Source organism: Pelophylax lessonae (genome assembly GCF_965119305.1).
Source record: "Pelophylax lessonae genome assembly, chromosome: 6".
Lineage (NCBI taxonomy): Eukaryota > Metazoa > Chordata > Amphibia > Anura > Ranidae > Pelophylax > Pelophylax lessonae.
This window is the reverse complement of record NC_138773.1, coordinates 281,578,029-281,598,288: the sequence shown is the minus strand read 5'-3', so window position 1 is coordinate 281,598,288 and position 20,260 is coordinate 281,578,029. Positions and strand designations below refer to the sequence as shown.

General features: G+C 44.2%; 1 protein-coding gene across 1 annotated transcript; it reads left to right on the top strand.

The window, feature by feature from the left end:
• The first annotated feature begins 4,429 nt into the window (after positions 1-4,429).
• LYPD6B (LY6/PLAUR domain containing 6B) lies at positions 4,430-14,775 on the top strand. Its single transcript, XM_082262009.1, has 4 exons — positions 4,430-4,572; positions 5,944-6,042; positions 9,148-9,278; positions 14,126-14,775. Exons 1-4 carry the CDS (start codon positions 4,461-4,463, stop codon positions 14,291-14,293), a joined length of 510 nt encoding a protein of 169 aa, XP_082118135.1. The 5' UTR covers positions 4,430-4,460; the 3' UTR covers positions 14,294-14,775.
• The last annotated feature ends 5,485 nt before the right edge of the window (positions 14,776-20,260 follow it).

Here is a 20,260-nt window from a genome sequence, read left to right as displayed (position 1 = left end):
CATTTTTTTTGGGGGAATTTCATATTAAAAAAAGGGAAAAATATTGCTATTTTTGCAAAATTTATGCTCTTTTTTTGTTTATAGCGCGTGATCAAAAAATCGCACAGGTGATCAAATACCGCCAAAAGAAAGCTCTGTTTGTGGGAAAAAAAGGACGCCAAATTTGTTTAGGTACAGCGTCGCACGACCGCGCAATTGTCCGTTAAAGTCACGCAGTGCCGAATCGCAAAATACCCTCTGGTCGTTTAGCAGCCAAATCCTCCGGGGCTTAAGTGGTTAAACAAATTGGCCTAAAATGTTTAAAAAAAAACTAGATTTTTACATTTTTTTGGGGGGGGGGGAATTTCATATAAAAAAAATTTGAAAAATATTGTTATTTTTGCAAAATTTACGCTATTTTTTTGTTTATAGCGCATGATCAAAAAATCGCACAGGTGATCAAATACCACCAAAAGAAAGCTCTGTTTGTGGGAAAAAAAGGATGTCAAATTCGTTTAGGTACAGCGCCGCACAACCGCACAATTGTCCGTTAAATCACGCAGTGCCGAATTGCAAAATAGGCCCTGGTCAGGAAGGGGGTAAAATCTTCCGGGGCTTAAGTGGTTAAAGCTTAATTTCTTCACTGAGCAGGGATAATCAGCACCTGCTTGTCTAAATATGGCTGCCCCCCCGAGCGCCATACATACATATTAGTTACCAGCTCTGCAAAACAAACAAGGTTTTAAAAACTTTTGCATTGTCAACACTATTTTCTTTAGTTGACCATACAACATGTTTATGTAAGGCATGTACAAAGACAAGACATCCCCTTGAAATCACAGTGGTATTGGCAGGTTGTGTGTACAGCGTTGGATACAGTTGGGTACACAGCGATATTGTCTCAATGGCCTGTGAATTCCCACTGAGTAAACGGGTTCCGTGCCAAGGTATCATGGACTTCCTGAAATGCCCCCACTGACCAAACAATGAAACACCCAGAATATTTGCTCGGGATCTGCTGTCTGGGTTCAGCGAGCAGAAAATCGAACAATGTCCGTCCAAACAAATGCCACGCTATGCCTGACCAGCCGAGGGGAGGAATGTGGGATTATGTGACCGGCTACTGGATACTGGAAGTGTGATACAGATTTGTAACATCCCAAAGAGATACTATAAGAAGCCGAGTGATTGTGGATTTATCAGAGAGCTGTTCTGAATTATTGTAAAAAATAATTGTAAGTGTTTTTACTGCCTCAGTAGTTCACAATCACATTCCATACACAGTTTTATAGCATCCTATTCTTTATACGGAAAAGACCAACAGGTTCACGTTATCCCGAATCCTAAAAAATGGTTTGTTCTTCATTCAGGGGCTCGTTCACACAATAAGGTGCGTCCATGCGCACAGTGGCAGCTGGTACATTGGGGGCGCCCCCCCATCCATGCGCTCGGCCCCCTAATCTACATGCAGGACGCCGGACACATGTATTCCAATGGGTTTTTTTTTTTAAGCACGTGATTAGAGCCAGAGGCTCTAATAGACTTCAAAAAAGGGTGGCTTTGGGGCGCAGAGCACTGCACCCTGAGCCCACCCAGTTGTGTGACAATAGCGAATGAATATTCGCTATTATCACACAGATCCTCCTCCCAGCCAATCAGGAAGCGGGTCCTAAAACCTGTTTCCCGAATGGCCGTAAGGAGAGGCTATGCTATTGGTCAAGGAGGAGGGGGGAGACACAGGCAGGGGAAGCCGTTGCCGGCGCTGGGGGAAGCCACCGCCACTGCCTGCCCTCCACATCTGTCCAGGGTGAGTGAGCTGGCGACGGGGGGAGGGGGGCGGGGTGGTGTGGGGGATGGTATGGTGAGCGAGCTGGTGTGGTCAGGGGGGGGGGTATGGTGTGGTCCATCTGCGGCCCCCACCCCGGCCCATAGAGCACCAGCTGCCACTGCATGCGCATGTGTTTTTTGCTCATTCCTGCACTGCACGTTTAGGGCGGCTCATTTCAAGGGGCTGCTCTATAAGTGTGAAATGCACAAAAAAGGTGCAGGGATGATTTTTTTTAAATCGTGCTACACAAAAAAGCATAGTACTGCAGTATCATGCATTTTGGTGGGAGTGAACATACTTGCCCTTTCAAACGTGTTCCTGCACCTGGTATAAAAAAAGTCCTTTAATTAAGTCCCTGGTCGATGCGGGAACCCTGCAAATCCACTGTAGGTTCCCATATTGCATTCAACTCGCAGGCAGTTCACACTGCCACCATATGCGAATCGCTAGGGGTGTCAATACCAAATTAACGACACCCCCAGATCAGTTTGCATATCGCAGTGCGAACTTTTAGTTCGGGCATGAATGGGATTGCATAGGTGTGAACACCCATGTGATCCGATTCTGGTGCAGACCCAAAAAAGGGTCCTGTGCGAGTTGTGTCCGAATTTGATGCAAATTCAGCCATACAATCTGTATGGCTGAATTCGCAACGCACAGACATCACATATAATTTGCAGAGCAGTGTGCTCCGAATCACATGCAATGTCTGTCATTGCACTGATGTGAACCAACTCTAAGACTGTACTTATTGGGAAAAGTAACAAGGTCAGTGTACTGTAGGGACCCTCAAAAGGTTTTCCTTCCGAACTCTCCGTTGCAGCTCTGGTCTCCCAACAGTGTGCTGTGTAAAGCTGGGCATAGACGGATCGAAGTTCAGCAGGGACCAGACAAATTTCGATCTGTGTGTGACCTTCCCTGTTCGACAGAAGTCGATCGAACATCCTGGAAAACTTTAGCCGATCATCAGCTGAAGCTGCTGATCCGTATATTGTGACCGAGGAAAATCCCTATTGTCAGAATACAGCAGGGAAAGTTTCTTCATCCGCTCTGCTTGTGTGGATGGAGGAATTTGTAGTTTGTTTAAATTCAGCCCATTGGCTGAACTAAAAAAAACTGTAAATGCCCAGCTTAAGTTTTGATGTGGTCAAATCCTATGCAGGCCGTGTATGTTCACCTAGCAAATGTCAGTACTAGAGCTTGATGATTGGCTACATTGTGGGGAGTCCTATGTTCCCCCATAGGCATCTCTGTGGTCTAGCGGTGGGATTGGTCCTGTGATCGATCGAATGGACAGTAAGGAATGATGTTTTAAAGGCCCAACAATAAAGTGAACCTGATACTTGTTGTGCAGTACGGGCAAACTATAGGTGCTAAGTACATTCCAGGTGCATCAAACAAAGGTGTTCAATGTCCTACAGTTCATTTTCTTTTAAAAGCAGCCAAAGCCTAAGTAGAAATGCCTGTCCCTTGTCAGCAGCTGCATAATGGGACCCTTGCTGTCTGTGCCGATGCACTGGTCTCTCTGCAGAGGTCCGAAATGCCCCCTACTAAATCAGACATATAGCCAGTGGCGACCCGTCCATTGGGGGTGCAAGGGCGCCCCCCCCTATCCATGCGTCCGGCCCCCAATCTGCATACAGGGCACCGGACGCATGGATTCCAATGGGTTTTTTTTTTCTTTGAAGCACGTGATTAGAGCCAGAGTCTCCAATAGGCTTCAAAAAAGGGTGGGCTCAGGGCGCAGGGCACTGCGCCCTGCGCCCACCCAGTTGTGGGACAATAGCAAATGAATATTCGCTATTGCCACACTGATTCTCCTCCTGGCCAATCAGGAAGCGGGTCCTGAGACCCATTTCCCAATTGGCCGAAAGGAGAAGCCATGCTATTGGCCAAGGTGGAGGGAGGACGCCCATGGAAGAGACTACTGAGGGGGAAGCCGCCGCCGCTGCCTGCCCAGGGTGAGTGAGCCAGCGACCGGGGGGAGGGTGGGGTTAGGTGTGTGGGCTGGAGCTGGTGTGGTCTGGGGGCGGTATGGTATGGTCCATCGGACCCCTCCCCGGCCCATGGAGCACTAGCTGCCACTGCGTATAGCTCTACAATCAGAATAGCTAATGCTTCCTGCTGATTGGAGAACTCTGGCTCTGACTCAGCAGGGGGTGTGTTAGACCTCTGCAGAAAGACCACTGCTTCCCCATAAAGAGCAAGGGTCCCACTTTGTAGCTGTTGGCAGGGGGCAGGCTTCTCTACTCAGGCTGTAGTTTCTTTAGAAAGAAAATGAACTGTAAGACATTGAACAACTTTTTGTTTTTAAGCACTTGGAATGTATATATCTTATTTAAACTGAAAAGTTTGATTGGGATTTAGGTGTAGTAGAAGGAGCCATGGTGTATATCTTTCCTTTTATGCCTCAGTATTTTATCCATACTAATCTGCTTTATAGCACAGATACAGCCTTTTACCTGTAGTGGTAGCCTCTAGCTGTTCCTGGTGACATCAGAGAAAATTATTTGCAGTATAGATGGGCAGATCTACAGACAAAGAAATATTTGGGTTCATCCATTTGTAGTGATAAACCATTGATGTCCACTTGTGTTTTATACAGGTGTGAGAAGCTGGCAATCCACAGGAGCTGAAGATTCCACAAGACAGGATGCCTATACTGAATTTCCTCATCCTTTGCTTCATCCACTTCTTCATCACACTGAAACCCAGCGCTTTTGCTAAAAATGTCAATTTCCATAATGTGAGACCACTTGCAGATCGTAAGTAGGCTTTTCATTGGCCATTGCCAGTTTTTAGTGTCTACTCAGATGTTAAGATAATGTAGTTACAAATAATGGTGTAGAAGCTTCATGGACCAGTATAGTTGCAGAAGTGGAGAATCGGGTAAGTATATTATATTTCCTTTTATTGTTCCTCTAGACATAACTGAGCAATTAACCCTTGCAGTGTGGGCACAGTTCCACTGCAAGGGATATTTTTTCTTTGCTCAGAGTTGGGCTTTAAATGTATTTTTAAACAAAGCCATTCTCTGTAGCTGACTCTGTTTCACTATTAGTTCCTAGTGAACCCCAGCACAGCAGTATTTAGATTGAGAGACAGAAGGCCAACAGCCTGGGCCAGATAGGTTGCACTCAGCGCGGTCAGTCTGACCATTGGAGTCTGCTGATAGGGGTAAAGAAAAGAGTGGGCAGAGCAGACATCTCATCCTCATAATGATGTTCCTTCAATATTCAATCAGCCGGCAAGGGGAGAATATGACATGGAAGTGAAGTAGCATTCCTACTCCCTAGCTATGCGGATAATACCAGCAGGGCTACTCAGGGGGAATCACCATTCCAGCTGCAGGACCTCTACCATTTCCAGGGAAATCTACACCCATCATGACGGGCATCGCCCAGAAGGCCTTCAGGGGCTCGATCCCCCAGCTCAGGTTCACTGCCCTGGATTTGTATAGCACCCAACTGAAAACACCTTGGCAATATATTCTTGGGGTCCAGGGGCAAATGGCAACATTAGAGGCCATCCTTGCATTGTGTCCAGTCTTTTTTTTTCCAGTTTGTTCCATTCTTCTGAGCGAGTAAAGCTCTAGGAATGAATCTGGATAAAACCTGATCCTTGTTGAAACCCTTGAGAATCTGGGAGCTGCACATCTGTGACCATCACCTTCAGACACTGGCTAAAAACCGAAGCCCTGTCTGCAGGGGAAGGGTTATATCTAGGACGGGACTTCCTGTCTTCTTGCCAGTGTCCAATCACTGTGTTAGTAAGGAATGATGAGGCTTCTCAGTGTACCGTGGTGTACGATTTAAAAAATGTATGCTTCCATTGTTCCAAGCTGGACCAATGTAACTATGCAATAAAAACCATGATTGGAGTTCAGATTTAAATAAATAAAAACATTCAGCAGAGAGAGTGGGAGATCTTTTATAAAGGCCAGCACTGGTGTGCAAATCTGGAAACTTACCAGTAGCGTCCATAAGGGACGTAAACTGACCGTGTAGTCATCAAGCATCTACCAAAAACACAAATTTCAGTCTTGTATGAAATGTCCTTTTAACAATTGATAGAGTTCTTCTGCTTTGAGGTTTATTAATTAGATTTATTAATATACATGTATATTTTTGTTATAGCTTCCCCATTTCCAAACAGCTTCAAGTGTTTTACATGTGAGAAATCCAGTGACAATTACAACTGCAACAGATGGGCGGAGGACAAGTGGTGTCCACCAAGTGAGTGCCATTTTCACACCTATGCCTGTTACTCGTTTTATAGGGGAAATAGCCAAATTTACAAGGATGACATTTCCTCAGTGTAGGATAAAAGAGACGGAGAGCTGCTGTTCGCTTTATTCAAGAGATGTTACTAGGACAAGGTTAGAGAAAGGAAGAGATTAAATCTTAAACTCACTCTCAGAGATTTCTTCTCTCTAAAGCCATCTTTCAGATGAAAAGTGCTACTCTTGTCAATAGTTAACTTGTGGTTAAATAAGTGTAGCACCCTCCTAGATAGGTGCTAGAAATGAGAATAGTTTGCTCTACCTGTTTAACAGGGGAGCAGCAGGCAAATCATAGTCTGCTCCATCTGCTTATCAGGGGAGCCTGATCAGTAGTTATGCCTGTTGCATGTGTCCATGTGTGATTCATCTGGGCTGAGGGAGTGTCCCCACTGTATCCAATAGGGGAGCCTGTTGGGCAGTGGAGAAAACATAGCCAGTGACACACAGGCTTTGTAACTATCCCAGTGGGTTGGCACAAACAGTGGTGCATCCTGGGATATGTTATAAAAGCCAAGGGCACATGTGACAGGGTGTCTTTGAGCGGGAAGCCAGGTCCCAGCAGGAGGGTGACGGCTGTCTCTCCTCCTGTTTGCTGTGGAAGGTGGTCACAGGTGGTTGGCCTAAGGAGCCAAGAGTGTGGAGCTGAGCCAGGAGGTCCAGGAAAGCTGACAAGTGGAGTTGGAGGCAGAGCAACCTTGGGAAAAACCGTGTCCGTGAGTACCGGAAAGCTTGGCGGAGGTCTGCCCAGGGAGGGGGACCACTCCAGTGGAGTGTCAGTGGACAGGAGTTCAGCACACACAGCAAGTGAGAAAGGGGGTGCCAAGTTAGACCCTGAAGAGTAACTTAAACAGGAGCACATATTATCTCTCTTTACTTCAGTGGCAAGGTGAAGCAGTGGCCTTGCTGCACACTACAGCTAGTTGTCCTCAAACTTGTTCATAGTTGGAGTATCCCACTCATCCCTTCTCCTATCCAAGTTCTAAATAAAATATAAAACCAACATCCCCTGGATTGATTATTGACTGAGCCAAGAACTTTCAATGCCATTTGTCTGCTATCAGTTGCTAAGGGTAACCCAGGGGAATCCAAATAGTGTACTTCTCAGCAGTCCGCTAGGGGGCAGTGCTAAGTAAGAGTAAGACCAGAAATGGCAGATGGATAATCAACATGGGCAGCATAGTGACTCAGTGATTAGTACCTTTGCTTTGCAGCACTGGGGTCCTCAAATCCTGGCCAAAACTGTCATCATGGAGTTTGCATGTTCTCCCAGTGCTTGCATGGGTTTCCATCAGATACTCTGTATGCGCATGTAAAATAGGGACGTTTGATAGTGAGCTCCTTGAGAGCACGGACTGATGTAAATAAAAGGTATGTAAAGCTCTGCATACATTGAAGGGACTACTGAAATATTTGCAATAAATAAATATACAAATGTCTATGGTACCGACAGTTTCCTGCCATCCCGTTGCCCTTAGTTGAAACCGTCACTTTGACAAGTTTGGAATTTTTATCCAGTCTCTCTTGTCCCCCCGTATAAGCTGGCGCCAACTGCGTCTAGGTGCCCCTCTCCACCTTCATAGCAATAATACAAGCAATTGTATCTTTGAATTGACTGGCCAAGTCGTGCCTGAGAGTCAGATGTTTAGGGAAAATTTTTATTTGTGGTTGACCTTGCCCCACAAAATTTGGGCTTTATATAAAGAGTAGACCGAAACTTTACAGTTCTAAAATTCAATTCAATGTCCCAGTTAGTGCCCCTTTCACAGTTGTGTGATTGTTCCGCGAACTGGGACTGCAAATTTACATGATAAGTCATACTCCATGATTTCCAATGAGTACCGTTCATATCTGTGTGACTTCAAAGTAGTCCCTGCACTACTCTGGTCCGACTTTGATGCGTTTTGAGGTCCATAGACCTCAAGAATCACACAGGCATTGCTTCAAGTCCAGTCAACTCCAGAGAGGCCAAAACCCCTTTACTTCAGATTTCAGATGGTGCCAGACTTTCCCCAATTAATTATGAAGTATAGTTGTAAGAGTTTAAGCTTCAATATGGCCTAATAAAAGAAGGCTAAAACTGCAGTTTAGTAATCCAAGTTATACTTGGGCCCCTTTCACACGGACTTTCCGATTCAATCCGACTGAAAAACTGACCTGATTGGATCCTCCTTGCACCCCTATGGAGCAGCGGATGTCAACTGAGACATCTCCCCTGACACCCGCCGCTATGCAATCCGATCCTCTCCGTGAAATCCAGACGGATGGAAACCCTATTTTCCATCTGTCTGGAGGATCGGATCGGATGAAAACAGACAGTCGGTCTGTTCTCATCCAATCTCCCATAGAGGAGGGTGGGGATCTCACAGGTCTGTCTCTGCAAAGTAAGAGGAGACGGACTTGTCATCCACCTGCTCAGTCGGGATCGGCGGATCAATTCCCGCTGAGCAAAACTGAGTCAGTTGAGCACACCGCCCATGTAAAAGGGGCCTTAGTGGTTATATGCCCTTACATATACCCAGTGAGGTGACTGGCCTCAGGCAATACACAGAGATGAGGTGACTGGTCTCAGGCAATACACGGAGATGAAACAAATCCTCATACATAAGTTGTACTTGTTTATCTGCAGCCCTCTCTCCTCTACAGCCATTCAAAGTCCAGAATTTACACAGCATTTCTGAATTTCAGAAAGCAGGGATCTGATGTCACACACAGCCCAGCATAGAGGAAAGAGCTGAGTGTAAACTGGGACCTGAGTGGAGGGAATGGACACCCCCCACTCTACACAATCTGACAGAGAAACATGCACAGCTGAGGCTGTCAATCAGCTGCTGTATGCTGAAGGGGGGTGAGGCTGTCTCTCAGGATTGTTTGGTGTCCGCATAGACTGCCATAAATGACCCCTGCAGATAGCAGAAGAATGAGAGAGGAGACAGAATTCACACTTGTTGCTTTGGATAGAGGCAAGTACACACTATAAAAGGATATGCTTTGTTCATTTTTCATTACAGAGGATTACAATCCACTTTTTTTTAAAGCAATTCTTTGTTTTATGTTACAGATACACATTACTGTAAAACAGTGCACCACTTCACAAGCCATGGCAAAAGTAAATCCGTTACCAAAAAATGTGCCAGTCGGGAAGAATGTCACAACTTGGGATGCCACCATCATCGGGATTCTGGACATACGGTGAGGATGCCATCAACTGAAAAATTTGTTATTTTTTTGGTCTTTTGATTAAAAGAACACATTCTATTTCATTTTTGTAGGTATGCTTTATGACCAAACATTTAGGGAAACCCCTTTAAATGATTGAGTTCAGATGTCTCCATTGATGGGTGCTGCTAATCCTACAGAACACAAAGACATTTTAGACGATCGTGGGCTTCCAACCTTGTGGACTTATTTACGGCAAGGCTCTTTTCTGTTCCATAAGGACTGTGCCCATGTGTATGAAGCCAACTCCATAAAGACATGGTTTGGTATAGAGCAGTGATGGTGAACCTTGGCACCCCAGATGTTTTGGAACTACATTTTCCATGATGCTCAACTACACTGCAGAGTCGGGCGTAACTGCAGGGGTTGCAATTGCAACCGGGCACCATGCTCCAGGGGGCCTGTGCGGCTCCCCTGTACACCTGGATAGGAGGGGGGGCGGGGGCAGCATGTAGAGAAATCACTGTCCTCCTTTTACCTCCTGTAGCTGCAGGAGGAAAATGGAGGAGATTGGTTCCTCTGTATGCTGCCCCCGCCACTCCTCCTATCCAGTTCACTTGTGTTCTGCTGTCTCTGGGCCCCTGTGTGCTCCCCTGGTCCCCCCCCTCCACTGTGCTCCCTCCCCTCTCCTGCCAGCTGCTGCAGGGGATGTGTCACAATAGAATACCAAGGAGGGGTCGGTAAATATGTAATTTACCAGCTCCTTCCTTTTCTGAATGGACAGAGTCCTAGTCAGTGACATTGTAAAAAAATATATATATATATATAATGATGAAAAATACAACTAAAATACCAACAAAAATAAAAACTACTGACACCAGTTGGTGAACTTCCAAGATCGCAAAAGTCAAACTTGCAACCAGGCCCTGGCATTCCACCACCGTGGGGAGGCCCCAAGATGGCAGGAAGGGGGCCCACTGCAGAACTTCTGAAAGGGACCATAATAAAGGGCCCCACAATGAGACTAAAGGGCCCCAGGATCAGTGGGAAGAGCCCCAGGCTTGAAGGGAAGGGCCCCGGCCAGGGGTCCGGGGGCCCTTCATGGTTTCTTACACTGAGGCCCTGAAGGTTCTAGTTACGCCTCTGTGCAGAGTGCATGAGCATCATGGCAAATGTAGTTCCTAAACATCTGGGGTGCCAAGGTTCGCCATCACTGGTATAGAGGAACTTGGTGCCCTGCACAGATTCCTGACCTCAACTTTATTGAGCACCTTTGGGATGAATTGGAATACAGATAGGGAGCCATGTCTTCTTGTCCAAAATGTAGTACCTGACCTCACAAATGTTCATGTAGTTAAAAGGGACAAAAGCGCACAAACACACTCTATAGGTTTGTGGAAAGGTAAAATACAATAGGTTAGGCTCTTATGCCTTGCTTACACTTGTGGTTGGGGGCTGGTAAAAACACATGGTTGGGCTGCTTTTTTTTTTTTTTTACCACCCACCAACTGCTCCACCTTAAACTACAGAAGCAGGGGGCGGAGATGGGGGTGTATACATATGCTGCAGCCGTGAAGCTTGATCCACGATGGTGTGGGGTTTAAGGAGTTAAAACAGGTGGTGAGGAGACAATGTATCACCAACACAGATCGCTCTTTAGTAGGTAACACAAGTGTACACAAGGCCTTCTAGCCACAAAGAACAAGGGAAATGCAACGCTTTAATTCTGAAATAGAAACGCAAACAGAATTCATATAGGTGTGATGGTCCGGTGTCTTCAGACTTTGGCCATATAATGTAGATCTGTAGAAGAGAATCGCTTGATGTGAATAAACGTATCAAAAATTGTTTCTCTGTATTAGTTTTTAAGTATTTGTGTACATTGGCCGAACCATATCTCCTAGGAATGTTCACAGGCGATGCCTTCTACTTTGTTACACGGTGGTTTTGCATTACTGCTCCTTCCCACACTGCAAATCCAGGAGTCGGCCAACTTGGTGAACACCATGAACTCCTTTGGGTTGATTTATTAAACTGCACAGGGCAAATTTTGTGCATGGTAGCTAATCAGCGTCTAACTTCAACTTGTTCAAATAAAGTGGCTGTAAACCCTCTCCTATACCCAGTGAAGTGAATAGCCTCAGGTGATACACAAAGATTAAGTTGTACCTGTTTATTTGCTATTTTCTCTTTTCTACATCCCTTCAAAGTGCTGAATTTAGATAAAATCCTTCTTCATCTGTCAGTAGCACAGAGGAGGGGGCAAGGAGCTGCTCTTGTGCAGTGTATGAGAGCTGATTGGAGGAAAGGGACACACCCATCTTCCACACATGGCACAGGAACAATGCATAGCTGTCTTGTGAATAGACAAGCTGAGCTCTCCTCCCCATCACTATTTTATCTCTGGTGTTGGGACAATTTTTTAGAAGGAACATGTGCTGTTAGTAAAGGAATGAAGCACCAGAGAGAAACGACACTTAAAGCTTTAAAGAGAGACAAGTAAACACAGATATATATGTGTTTTGTTCAGATTTGATGACTGAGGTTTACAACCACTTTAAGCTTTGACAAAAAAAACTGGAAGCTGAAGTTTCTTTGCAGAGCTGCACTGGATTTTGCACTCTCCAGTTTTAGTAAACTAACCCTGCATGTTTTTCTGTTAGCTTATCTCAAGTTTTGTTAGAAGAGAGAATTGCATTAACCTACCAAGAGCTCCCTCTAGTGGCTATGCTTTAAAGACATTGTACATTGACAAAAAAATGGAAGAGCAAGCTTGTGATCATTTGAAAATCTTCATAAAAAAGATAATACTGTGCCATTAGTTTTGATTTTAGACATTTTACCGGTTGCAGTAAACTGTTTTCTCAATTTTAGCATTTTTATGTTTATCATGTTTTCTAAGCTTTGTTCACATGGGGCATATCACTGTGTACACCATGTGAGAGCCGTGCTTACCTGCACAGGCATGCACTGGTGTTCCCCCGTACAGGCAGTCCCATTGATGTAAATTGTGACACAGCTCCTGCTCCCAATATGGCATCCGTGTGGGTGCACAGCCCTGAACAGGGGGCATGTACATGCAGCCACTACATTCCAAATGACCTCAATGGGACTGCTGTGTGGGGATGCACGGAACTGCTGTGCATCCACGTGTGGGTAAAAATAGCCTTACACAGGGTACACATAAAACACCGTGTGAACAAGGCCTTATGCTCAAATTAACGCTCACATTGCTTGTTCGGTATTGTAAATGTCTGCTGTTATAAAAACACTCATGCACAGGGATGGCCCAAAAAAAGAAAAACAAAATACACTGTATTACCAAAAGTATTGGGACACCTGCCTTTATATGCACATGAACTTTAATGGCAGTCCAGTCTTAGTCCGTAGGGTTCTATACTGAGTTGGCCCACCCTTTGCAGCTATAACAGCTTCAACTCTTCTGGGAAGGCTGTCCACAAGGTTTAGGAGTGTGTCTATGGGAATGTTTGACCATTCTTCCAGAAGCGCATTTGCAAGGTCAGGCAATGATGTGGACAAGAAGGACTGGCTCACAGTCTGCGCTCTAATTCATCCCAAAGGTGTTCTATCAGGTTGAGGTCAGTCAAGTTCTTCCACCCCAAACTCGCTCATCCATGTCTTTATGGACCTTGCTTTGTGCACTGGTCCAAATCATTTGGTGGAGGGGGGATTATGGTGTTGGGCTTGGCCCCTTAGTTCCAGTGAAGGGAACTCTTAAGGCGTCAGCATACCAAGACATTTTGGACAATTCTATGCTCCCAACTTTGTGGGATCAGTTTGGGGATGGCCCCCTCCTGTTCCAACATGACTGCGCACCAGTGCACAAAGCAAGGTCCAAAAAAACAACGTCAGTCTATGATGAAATGCGTCGGGTGGAGTGGAAGCGCGACGCATGCCACACACGGAAGAGACATGGCAGCCATCTTGTCGGTGGGATGCAGCAGCATCAGACCATCGGAGGAGATTAACACGCAACGCCTACTACTAGCGGTGATCTTGTAAGTGATTTACATTGTTTTTGGGCCAAATAAACTATCAAGACAGGTTACACTATGAGGAAGTGTTCTGTTTCTTTTTTGGGCCCTATGATGATGATGTGATGATCGGTTGCTAAATGCTGGTAATAAGGAGTGGAGGATCCTATCTGCCTATGTTACATGCTTTATATGACCTTTGTGATGAGGGTCATATACATCCGGTAAGAGTCAGTGTGTACGGGTGTTTGGTGGTGGCTCTCTCCCACTAAGGATCTTCACCTCCTATTTTGCATAAGGATCTTCACATATATCCGTACTGGTCACCTAGGAACTGTTGTTTCTCTCCTGGATTTATATGGACATTCTGTGTAAACAGTTTTTAGATTAGCGCCACATTTATATATACATAAAGACATGGATAACCAATTTTTGGGGTGAAGGAACTTGACTAAGACTGGGATGCCATTAAAGTTCATGTGCGTGTAAAGGCAGGTGTCCCAATACTTTTGGTAATTTAGTGTAATTGAAAAATTGTTGCAGTTTGTAAAATGTTGATATTGGGTGCTGCTAAGGCACTAGGCAATTTTCACCTATTTCTGAAGGTTAGCGAAGGAAAGAAACAATGTGATGTCTTTGGCCACCTTCCAACTGCATTGGACATACCTGGCTGATCACTGAGGGCAAGGTCTACTAGGCAAATGGAATTTTCCCATCTGCTCACCATTGTTACCAGGAATAATACTTGAGGTGTCAGCCCAGCACATAGACACGCATGGTTGTGCAGTGTCAACATGTATATCTACCTAAAACACCCATTAAAAACTGTTTAGATTTTACTAATATATCTATAATCTCAAAAAATGTCTTTTCTTCTGCTTGTAGGAATGCATATCCTGTTGTGAAGGTATGATCTGTAATGTGGATGTTCCAACAAACCATACGAATGCCATCTTCAATGTCCTACACTCACATCGGAAATCAGATGCCCACAGGGTTACAGCACTCATACCTACAATGCTATTATCAATGTGGGTCCTCCTCATCCTTTAGCAACGTGTTTAATGGTGTAACGTGACTTTTATTTATCATCTATGGGAGGTCTTCTACAGACATTTCTGGAACCTCAAAGGAACGTTCTGTTGTAACTTATTGAAAGGACAGCAAAGGACTCAGCTTGCTGGCAGAAATATGATGTAAACTTTATAGACAACAAAGTCTTTCTTTATAGTGAAGCAGCCTTTCCTTATAGTAAAGTATAATGGAATGTCAATGATTTCCATGTGGCATGGGAACGTATTGGATGTGTAACGCCTGGTGTTTTAATCCAGGGATAAAGACAATCAACCCTACTACTCATCTACCAGAAGATGAGAATTTGTTCTTTGGTTTCTCCTTGCCTTATTTGGGCAGTAAAGGGTTACTCTACAGCTAGGAACAAGCTGTGATAGTTGTACATATTATTCTTCTATTGGATTATATTATTCTTTTATTGGATCATAAACTCATCTCTCTTTGTCTAGGAATTCTAGGACACGTGTCACGTGTGTACTAAGGGACTTGCAGTCTTAAAGCGGAGTTCTGGTCTCAAATACCTTTTTTAACTAAAAATACCCCTATAATTCTAGTCCATCGCCCTTTACAGAACCACTATTCTTCTACTTACAAGGTGTATGGTATTGGATTTTAGTCAAAATCTTACTTTTAAAAACGCTGTCTGGGCGGGGCCATCTTGGATGTGGGCATCTGAAGCCGCAGTGTAATCTGCTGTGTCCTTCTTCCTGATTCCAAGGAGTGTTCTGGGAGTTCTTCCTGATTCCAGCCTCCTGGGAGTGATGACAAACAGCTCCCAGGATGCAATGCAAAGGCGGAAGTGATGTCGGTGGCCGCAGCCACAGAGGGGGGAGAAGGAGGAAGTACAATAAAAAATGCCCTGAAAATAAGGTAAGGGACCCCCGAAAAAAATTGAAAATGCCCAATTGTTGATCAGCATAGCGAGCACTCCAGGAATCACTAAAGTTGCAAAATAGGCCGGAACTCCACTTTAAATGTACTTAAAAAAATAAAAAAAAAAGTACAATTTGTACCCAAGCACCAAGTTTGATATACTTGATGGTCAGTAATATATAAATTAGCCAAAATGAAAGTCTTTCCAGAAAAATCTAAATTTCCTGTGCGAAACACCCACTTTGTTCATCACTTGCAAACCTCAGTGCTTGGCGATCTCAGGTCAGAGTGAGCGCTAATAAACATTCATGCTGCAATAACCTATTTCAGCAGAAGGTGGCACTACAGGTAAAATGTTTTGTCAAAGCTTCTGGTCCACATATGTCTGAGAACGGCTGGGAGGGCAATCCTTTGGGATATTACCTGAAGGGGTCAGAAAGAGTGAATTTCCCCCCCCCCCCCCCCCCAGCAGGGACACAGACAGCAATAAAAACTTGACACTATCACCGTCATATTATGTGTATGTAAACTTCACTCTCTTTTATTTGTGCAAAAATGATTTTAGACATTTTGTATTTTTTAATATTTCAAGAGGAAAACAGGTTCAATTTGTACATTGTAACATTTATGCCTTAATAGTGTTTTTGTAAACTATTTTGTCTTTTTTTTTTTTTTTTACATTTTGTACATTATTTATAATAAAACATTTAAAAATTATACAACTGCTTAGCATTTTGTGTGACATAAAGACTTGCATAAAGCAAATAGTTGCTACAAACTGGCTTCACACCTATGCAGTGAGTATTCCATGGTAAACTGCATGTTTTACTATGCATTACTGTAACACATGTTTACACATTGCACTTTATGTGATGCATTTAATAAAAAAACGGCAGAGCAGTTCACAAGTACAGTATTTGGCAAAGCACTGGTCGCTGGGTAGAGGCTATATATACACCATGGCTCCTCTTTTTCCCTTTTCAGTTGTCCCTCTTTTTTTGGTCTGATATACAGATCTTTATAATACTGTATATAAACCTTTTATCCACCTCTAAATCACAGCATTTGTTATTTTGCAAAAGCAGTATAAAGGGAAAAAAAGCTGTGAAAATGGCACTTGTAGCTTTACCCAACCATATTTTGTGTATTCATTTTTATTGGTTTGCTAAATCGGTGTTTTGTGGTGAGTTCCTTTCTTACAAGGTTGGTGTAAAAAAGTGTCCTCTATTTCATCTCAAAGAGTTGTCTGGGATGCAGCGCTGTGCCGGCCCAATGCATCTGATTTGAATCAGTTTCCACGTTATCAAAGTAAACACAGAGGTTTATGCATTTTTCCTGTAGTTAATTGAAGCACATGTACAGGTTTAAACAGTGATGAGTCTGGGGTGGGAGTGGGTGGAGGTAACGTTGGGTAGTTTCACAGGCATTTTTTAAAAACAATAAGCAAAGGCCTAAATTCAGAACACAGTTGCCTAAAGCTGAACATGTTGGGTCCTGTAGTTTTCCCTTTCTTTCAATTTACCTAAGGAGAATTACCTAGGTAAAACCAAATAAACACATGTATAATTAGAATCTCAATGTATTGTATGTACTAAGTTGGTCACCAGAGGGCATCTCACACAGTCCTCTATCACATCTAATATCTGCACATATGTGTGCAAGTACATATGTACAAGATTTTCTACTATGAAGCTTCAGAAAATTGAGCAGCATATATGAAATGCACCTAATGAGGTCTACAGTGTGCCCTGTCCTATTTCCTATTTTATATATAATATTAAAAGAAATCCAGCATAATGTTCCTGGCACACATATAGGTTTCACCCCAGTATCCTACTGCAAAGACACAATTTGATTTCCCCCCAGTCTACATCTACAAGGACCCACTTTGGTCTCACCCCATTATCCATCGCCAAAGACACACCATATATTGGTTTCACCCCAGTATCGCACTCTAAGGACAAACTTTGGTCTCACCCAAGTATCCAGCTTCAAGGATACACATACATCTCATTCGAGTAACCAGCTCCAAGGGCACACTTTGGTCTCACTACAGCTTCCAGCTCCAACAATAGACATAGGTCTCGCTTGAGTATCCATCTTCAAGGACACACTTTGCTCTCACCCCAGTATCCAGCTCCAAAGACACACATAGGTCTCACTTTAGTATCAAGATCCAAGGACACACTTTGGTCTCACCCCAGTATCCAACATCAAGGACACACATTGGTTGAACCGCCAGTATTCAGCTCCAAGGACACACATGGGTCTCACTCGAGTATCTAGCTCCAAGGACACACATAGGTCTCACTTGAGTATCCAGCTCCAAGGACACACATGGGTCTCACTCGAGTATCTAGCTCCAAGGACACACATGGGTCTCACTCGAGTATCTAGCTCCAAGGACACACATAGGTCTCACTTGAGTATCCAGCTCCAAGGACACACTTTGAAAGGGAAAAGGCAAGCACCACTGAATAGGCTTAAAATGGATGTAGCCTTAATAAATACAGGTAAAAAAATAGCCAAGAAGAGCCAATGCATTTCAGCCATTAGGCCTTAATTTTGGCTCCAAGGACACACTTTGGTCTCACTCGAGTATCCAGCTCCAAAGACACAATTTTCTCTTAAGCCCCGTACACACGTACCGATCTTCGGCCGAACGATCGGCCGTCTTTTGTCCGTTGCTGTCCTGTCGGTTGAAAAGTGCTAAAGACTGCACACGAATTTTGTCGGCCAACAACAGCCGACTGCAGAAGTTTTGTCATGTGATGGTTAACTTTCCGTGTGTTTTTTCTTCTCTGAGCATGCCCAGTCTTGCTAATCTGCTGTTTGTCGGCCGAATCCTGTACTGACTGGCGAACAATCGGCCGTTCTGGTGACGGCCAACAAAAATTTTCATGCCTGCACACCCGATTCTGCTCGGCCGAAAATGCGCTGTTGGCTGTCGGAAGCATCATACTAACAAGCCTACAATTGGCCGATCGGTTGTCGGCCGAATATTTACGGCCGACAATCAGTACGTGTGTACGGGGCTTTAGTCCAGTATCTTCAGGGAGACCCATTGGTCTCACCCCAGTATCCAGCTCCAAGGACACACATACGTCTCACCCCAGTATCCAGCTGTTAGGACACACTTTGCTCATTCCCTATTAATATATTAACTCTAGCATGCACAGCTATCAGAAAGATCTGTAGTCCAGCACAAAAAGCACCACTTTCAGTATCTATATCGCAAATGAGATCTGCACCCAGAACACTCAGCACAATTTCCAGTATCTATGTCACTAGGGAGATCTGCACCCCAGCACATACAGCTCACTTCCCAGTATCCATGTCACATGCAAGCTCTGCACCCCAGTACACACAAGTCATTTTACATTATCCATACCACCAGTGAGACTCGCACCGAAGCACGCAAAGCATATAAACCAGTTTTCACGATAGGCGTTAAATCTGCACCTACTACACACGGCTCACCCACCAGTATCCATGTTACCACTGAGATTTGCACCCCACCTCAACAGATGACTTCCCTGTTTTCATGTCAGCCCAGTACAAACAGATCCCCCCCAGCCTCCCTCCACGCCCCAATATCCATTTTCATTTCATCACACATAGCTCATGAACCAGTATTTATAAAATCTGTGAAATGTGCACCCAGTACACACAACCTACCTCCCATTATTCATGTTACTGGAAAGATTTGCACCCTAGTTTGGATGGCTCACTCCCCAGTATCCATGTCACCTGTGAAATCTGCACCTCAATACACTTAGAAAATAAAAATGAAATAGTAAGACTAATGTGGAGTTGCTTTTTATTGCACAAGAACAGGTAAAGAAAAGCTTCCGTAAATCTCCACGACTATTTAAAGCACATTGTACCCTTTAACCGCTTGCCGACCGCCGCACAACTATTTACGTCGGCAGTCAGCCCCTCACAGGCAAAGCGATGTGTGCCCGGTGGACCCGATGTCCGCCGGGCACTCGCGATCTTCCGTTACACCGGAAGAAAGGCAGGCGGCTGATGTAAACAAAGCCGCCTGTCAGTCTCCCCTGTGTAAGAATGGAGATCACACGGTTCTACTATGTAGGACCATTGATCACTGTTTCTACACCTCAAGCCACAGCCAATCACAGTTAGAAACACGCCCCTAGGACACACTTAACCCCTCCCTCTCCAATAAAGTTAACTCCTTCACTGCCAGTGTCATTTTTACAGTAACCATGCATATGTATAGCACTGATTACTGTAGTAATGTCACTGGTAACCCCAAAAGTGTCAAAAATGTCAGTCAAGGGTCCGATCTGTCCGCCGCAATGTTGCAGTCCCGCAAAAAAATCGCAGATCGCCGCCATTACGTGTTAAAAAAAAAAACAACAAAAATGAGAAAAATCTTTCCCTTTGTTAGTAAACGCAATAACTTTTGCGCAAACCAATCAAAATACGCTTTTTGAGATTTTTTTTTTTACTGAACATATGGTAAAAAAAAAATTGGGCCAAAATGTTAAAATTTTGATTTTTACATTTTTTTGGGGGGGAATATCATATAAAAAAATGTGAAAAATATTGTTATTTTTGCAAAATTGACGCTCTTTTTTTGTTTATAGCGCATGATCAAAAAATCGCACTGGTGATCAAATACCACCAAAAGAAAGCTCTGTTTGTGGGGAAAAAAAGGATGTCAAATTTGTTTAGGTACAGCGTCGCACGACCGCGCAGTTGTCCATTAAAGTCACGCAGTGCCGAATCGCAAAATAGGCCCTGGTCAGGAAGGGGGTAAAATCTTCCGGGGCTTAGGTGGTTAAAGGCACCTTTATGTCAACATCCCTGTTCATTTCACTGCAATGAAAAATTCAAAATTGCTTATCGTCTTTTTCAATATTTGCTATAGAAATAATCCATCATTTATTTGTGCCTTCCTAGCTTTATCCAATGTGCTTGGTTGCTTTGACACTGGGTGGTGGAAGTCCAGCTTTTGGGCCCCACACAGTTACTTGGATAACACCTATGAAGATACATGAGGGTAAGGATTAGGATAAGTACACACGCAGTATATATCACCTCGCA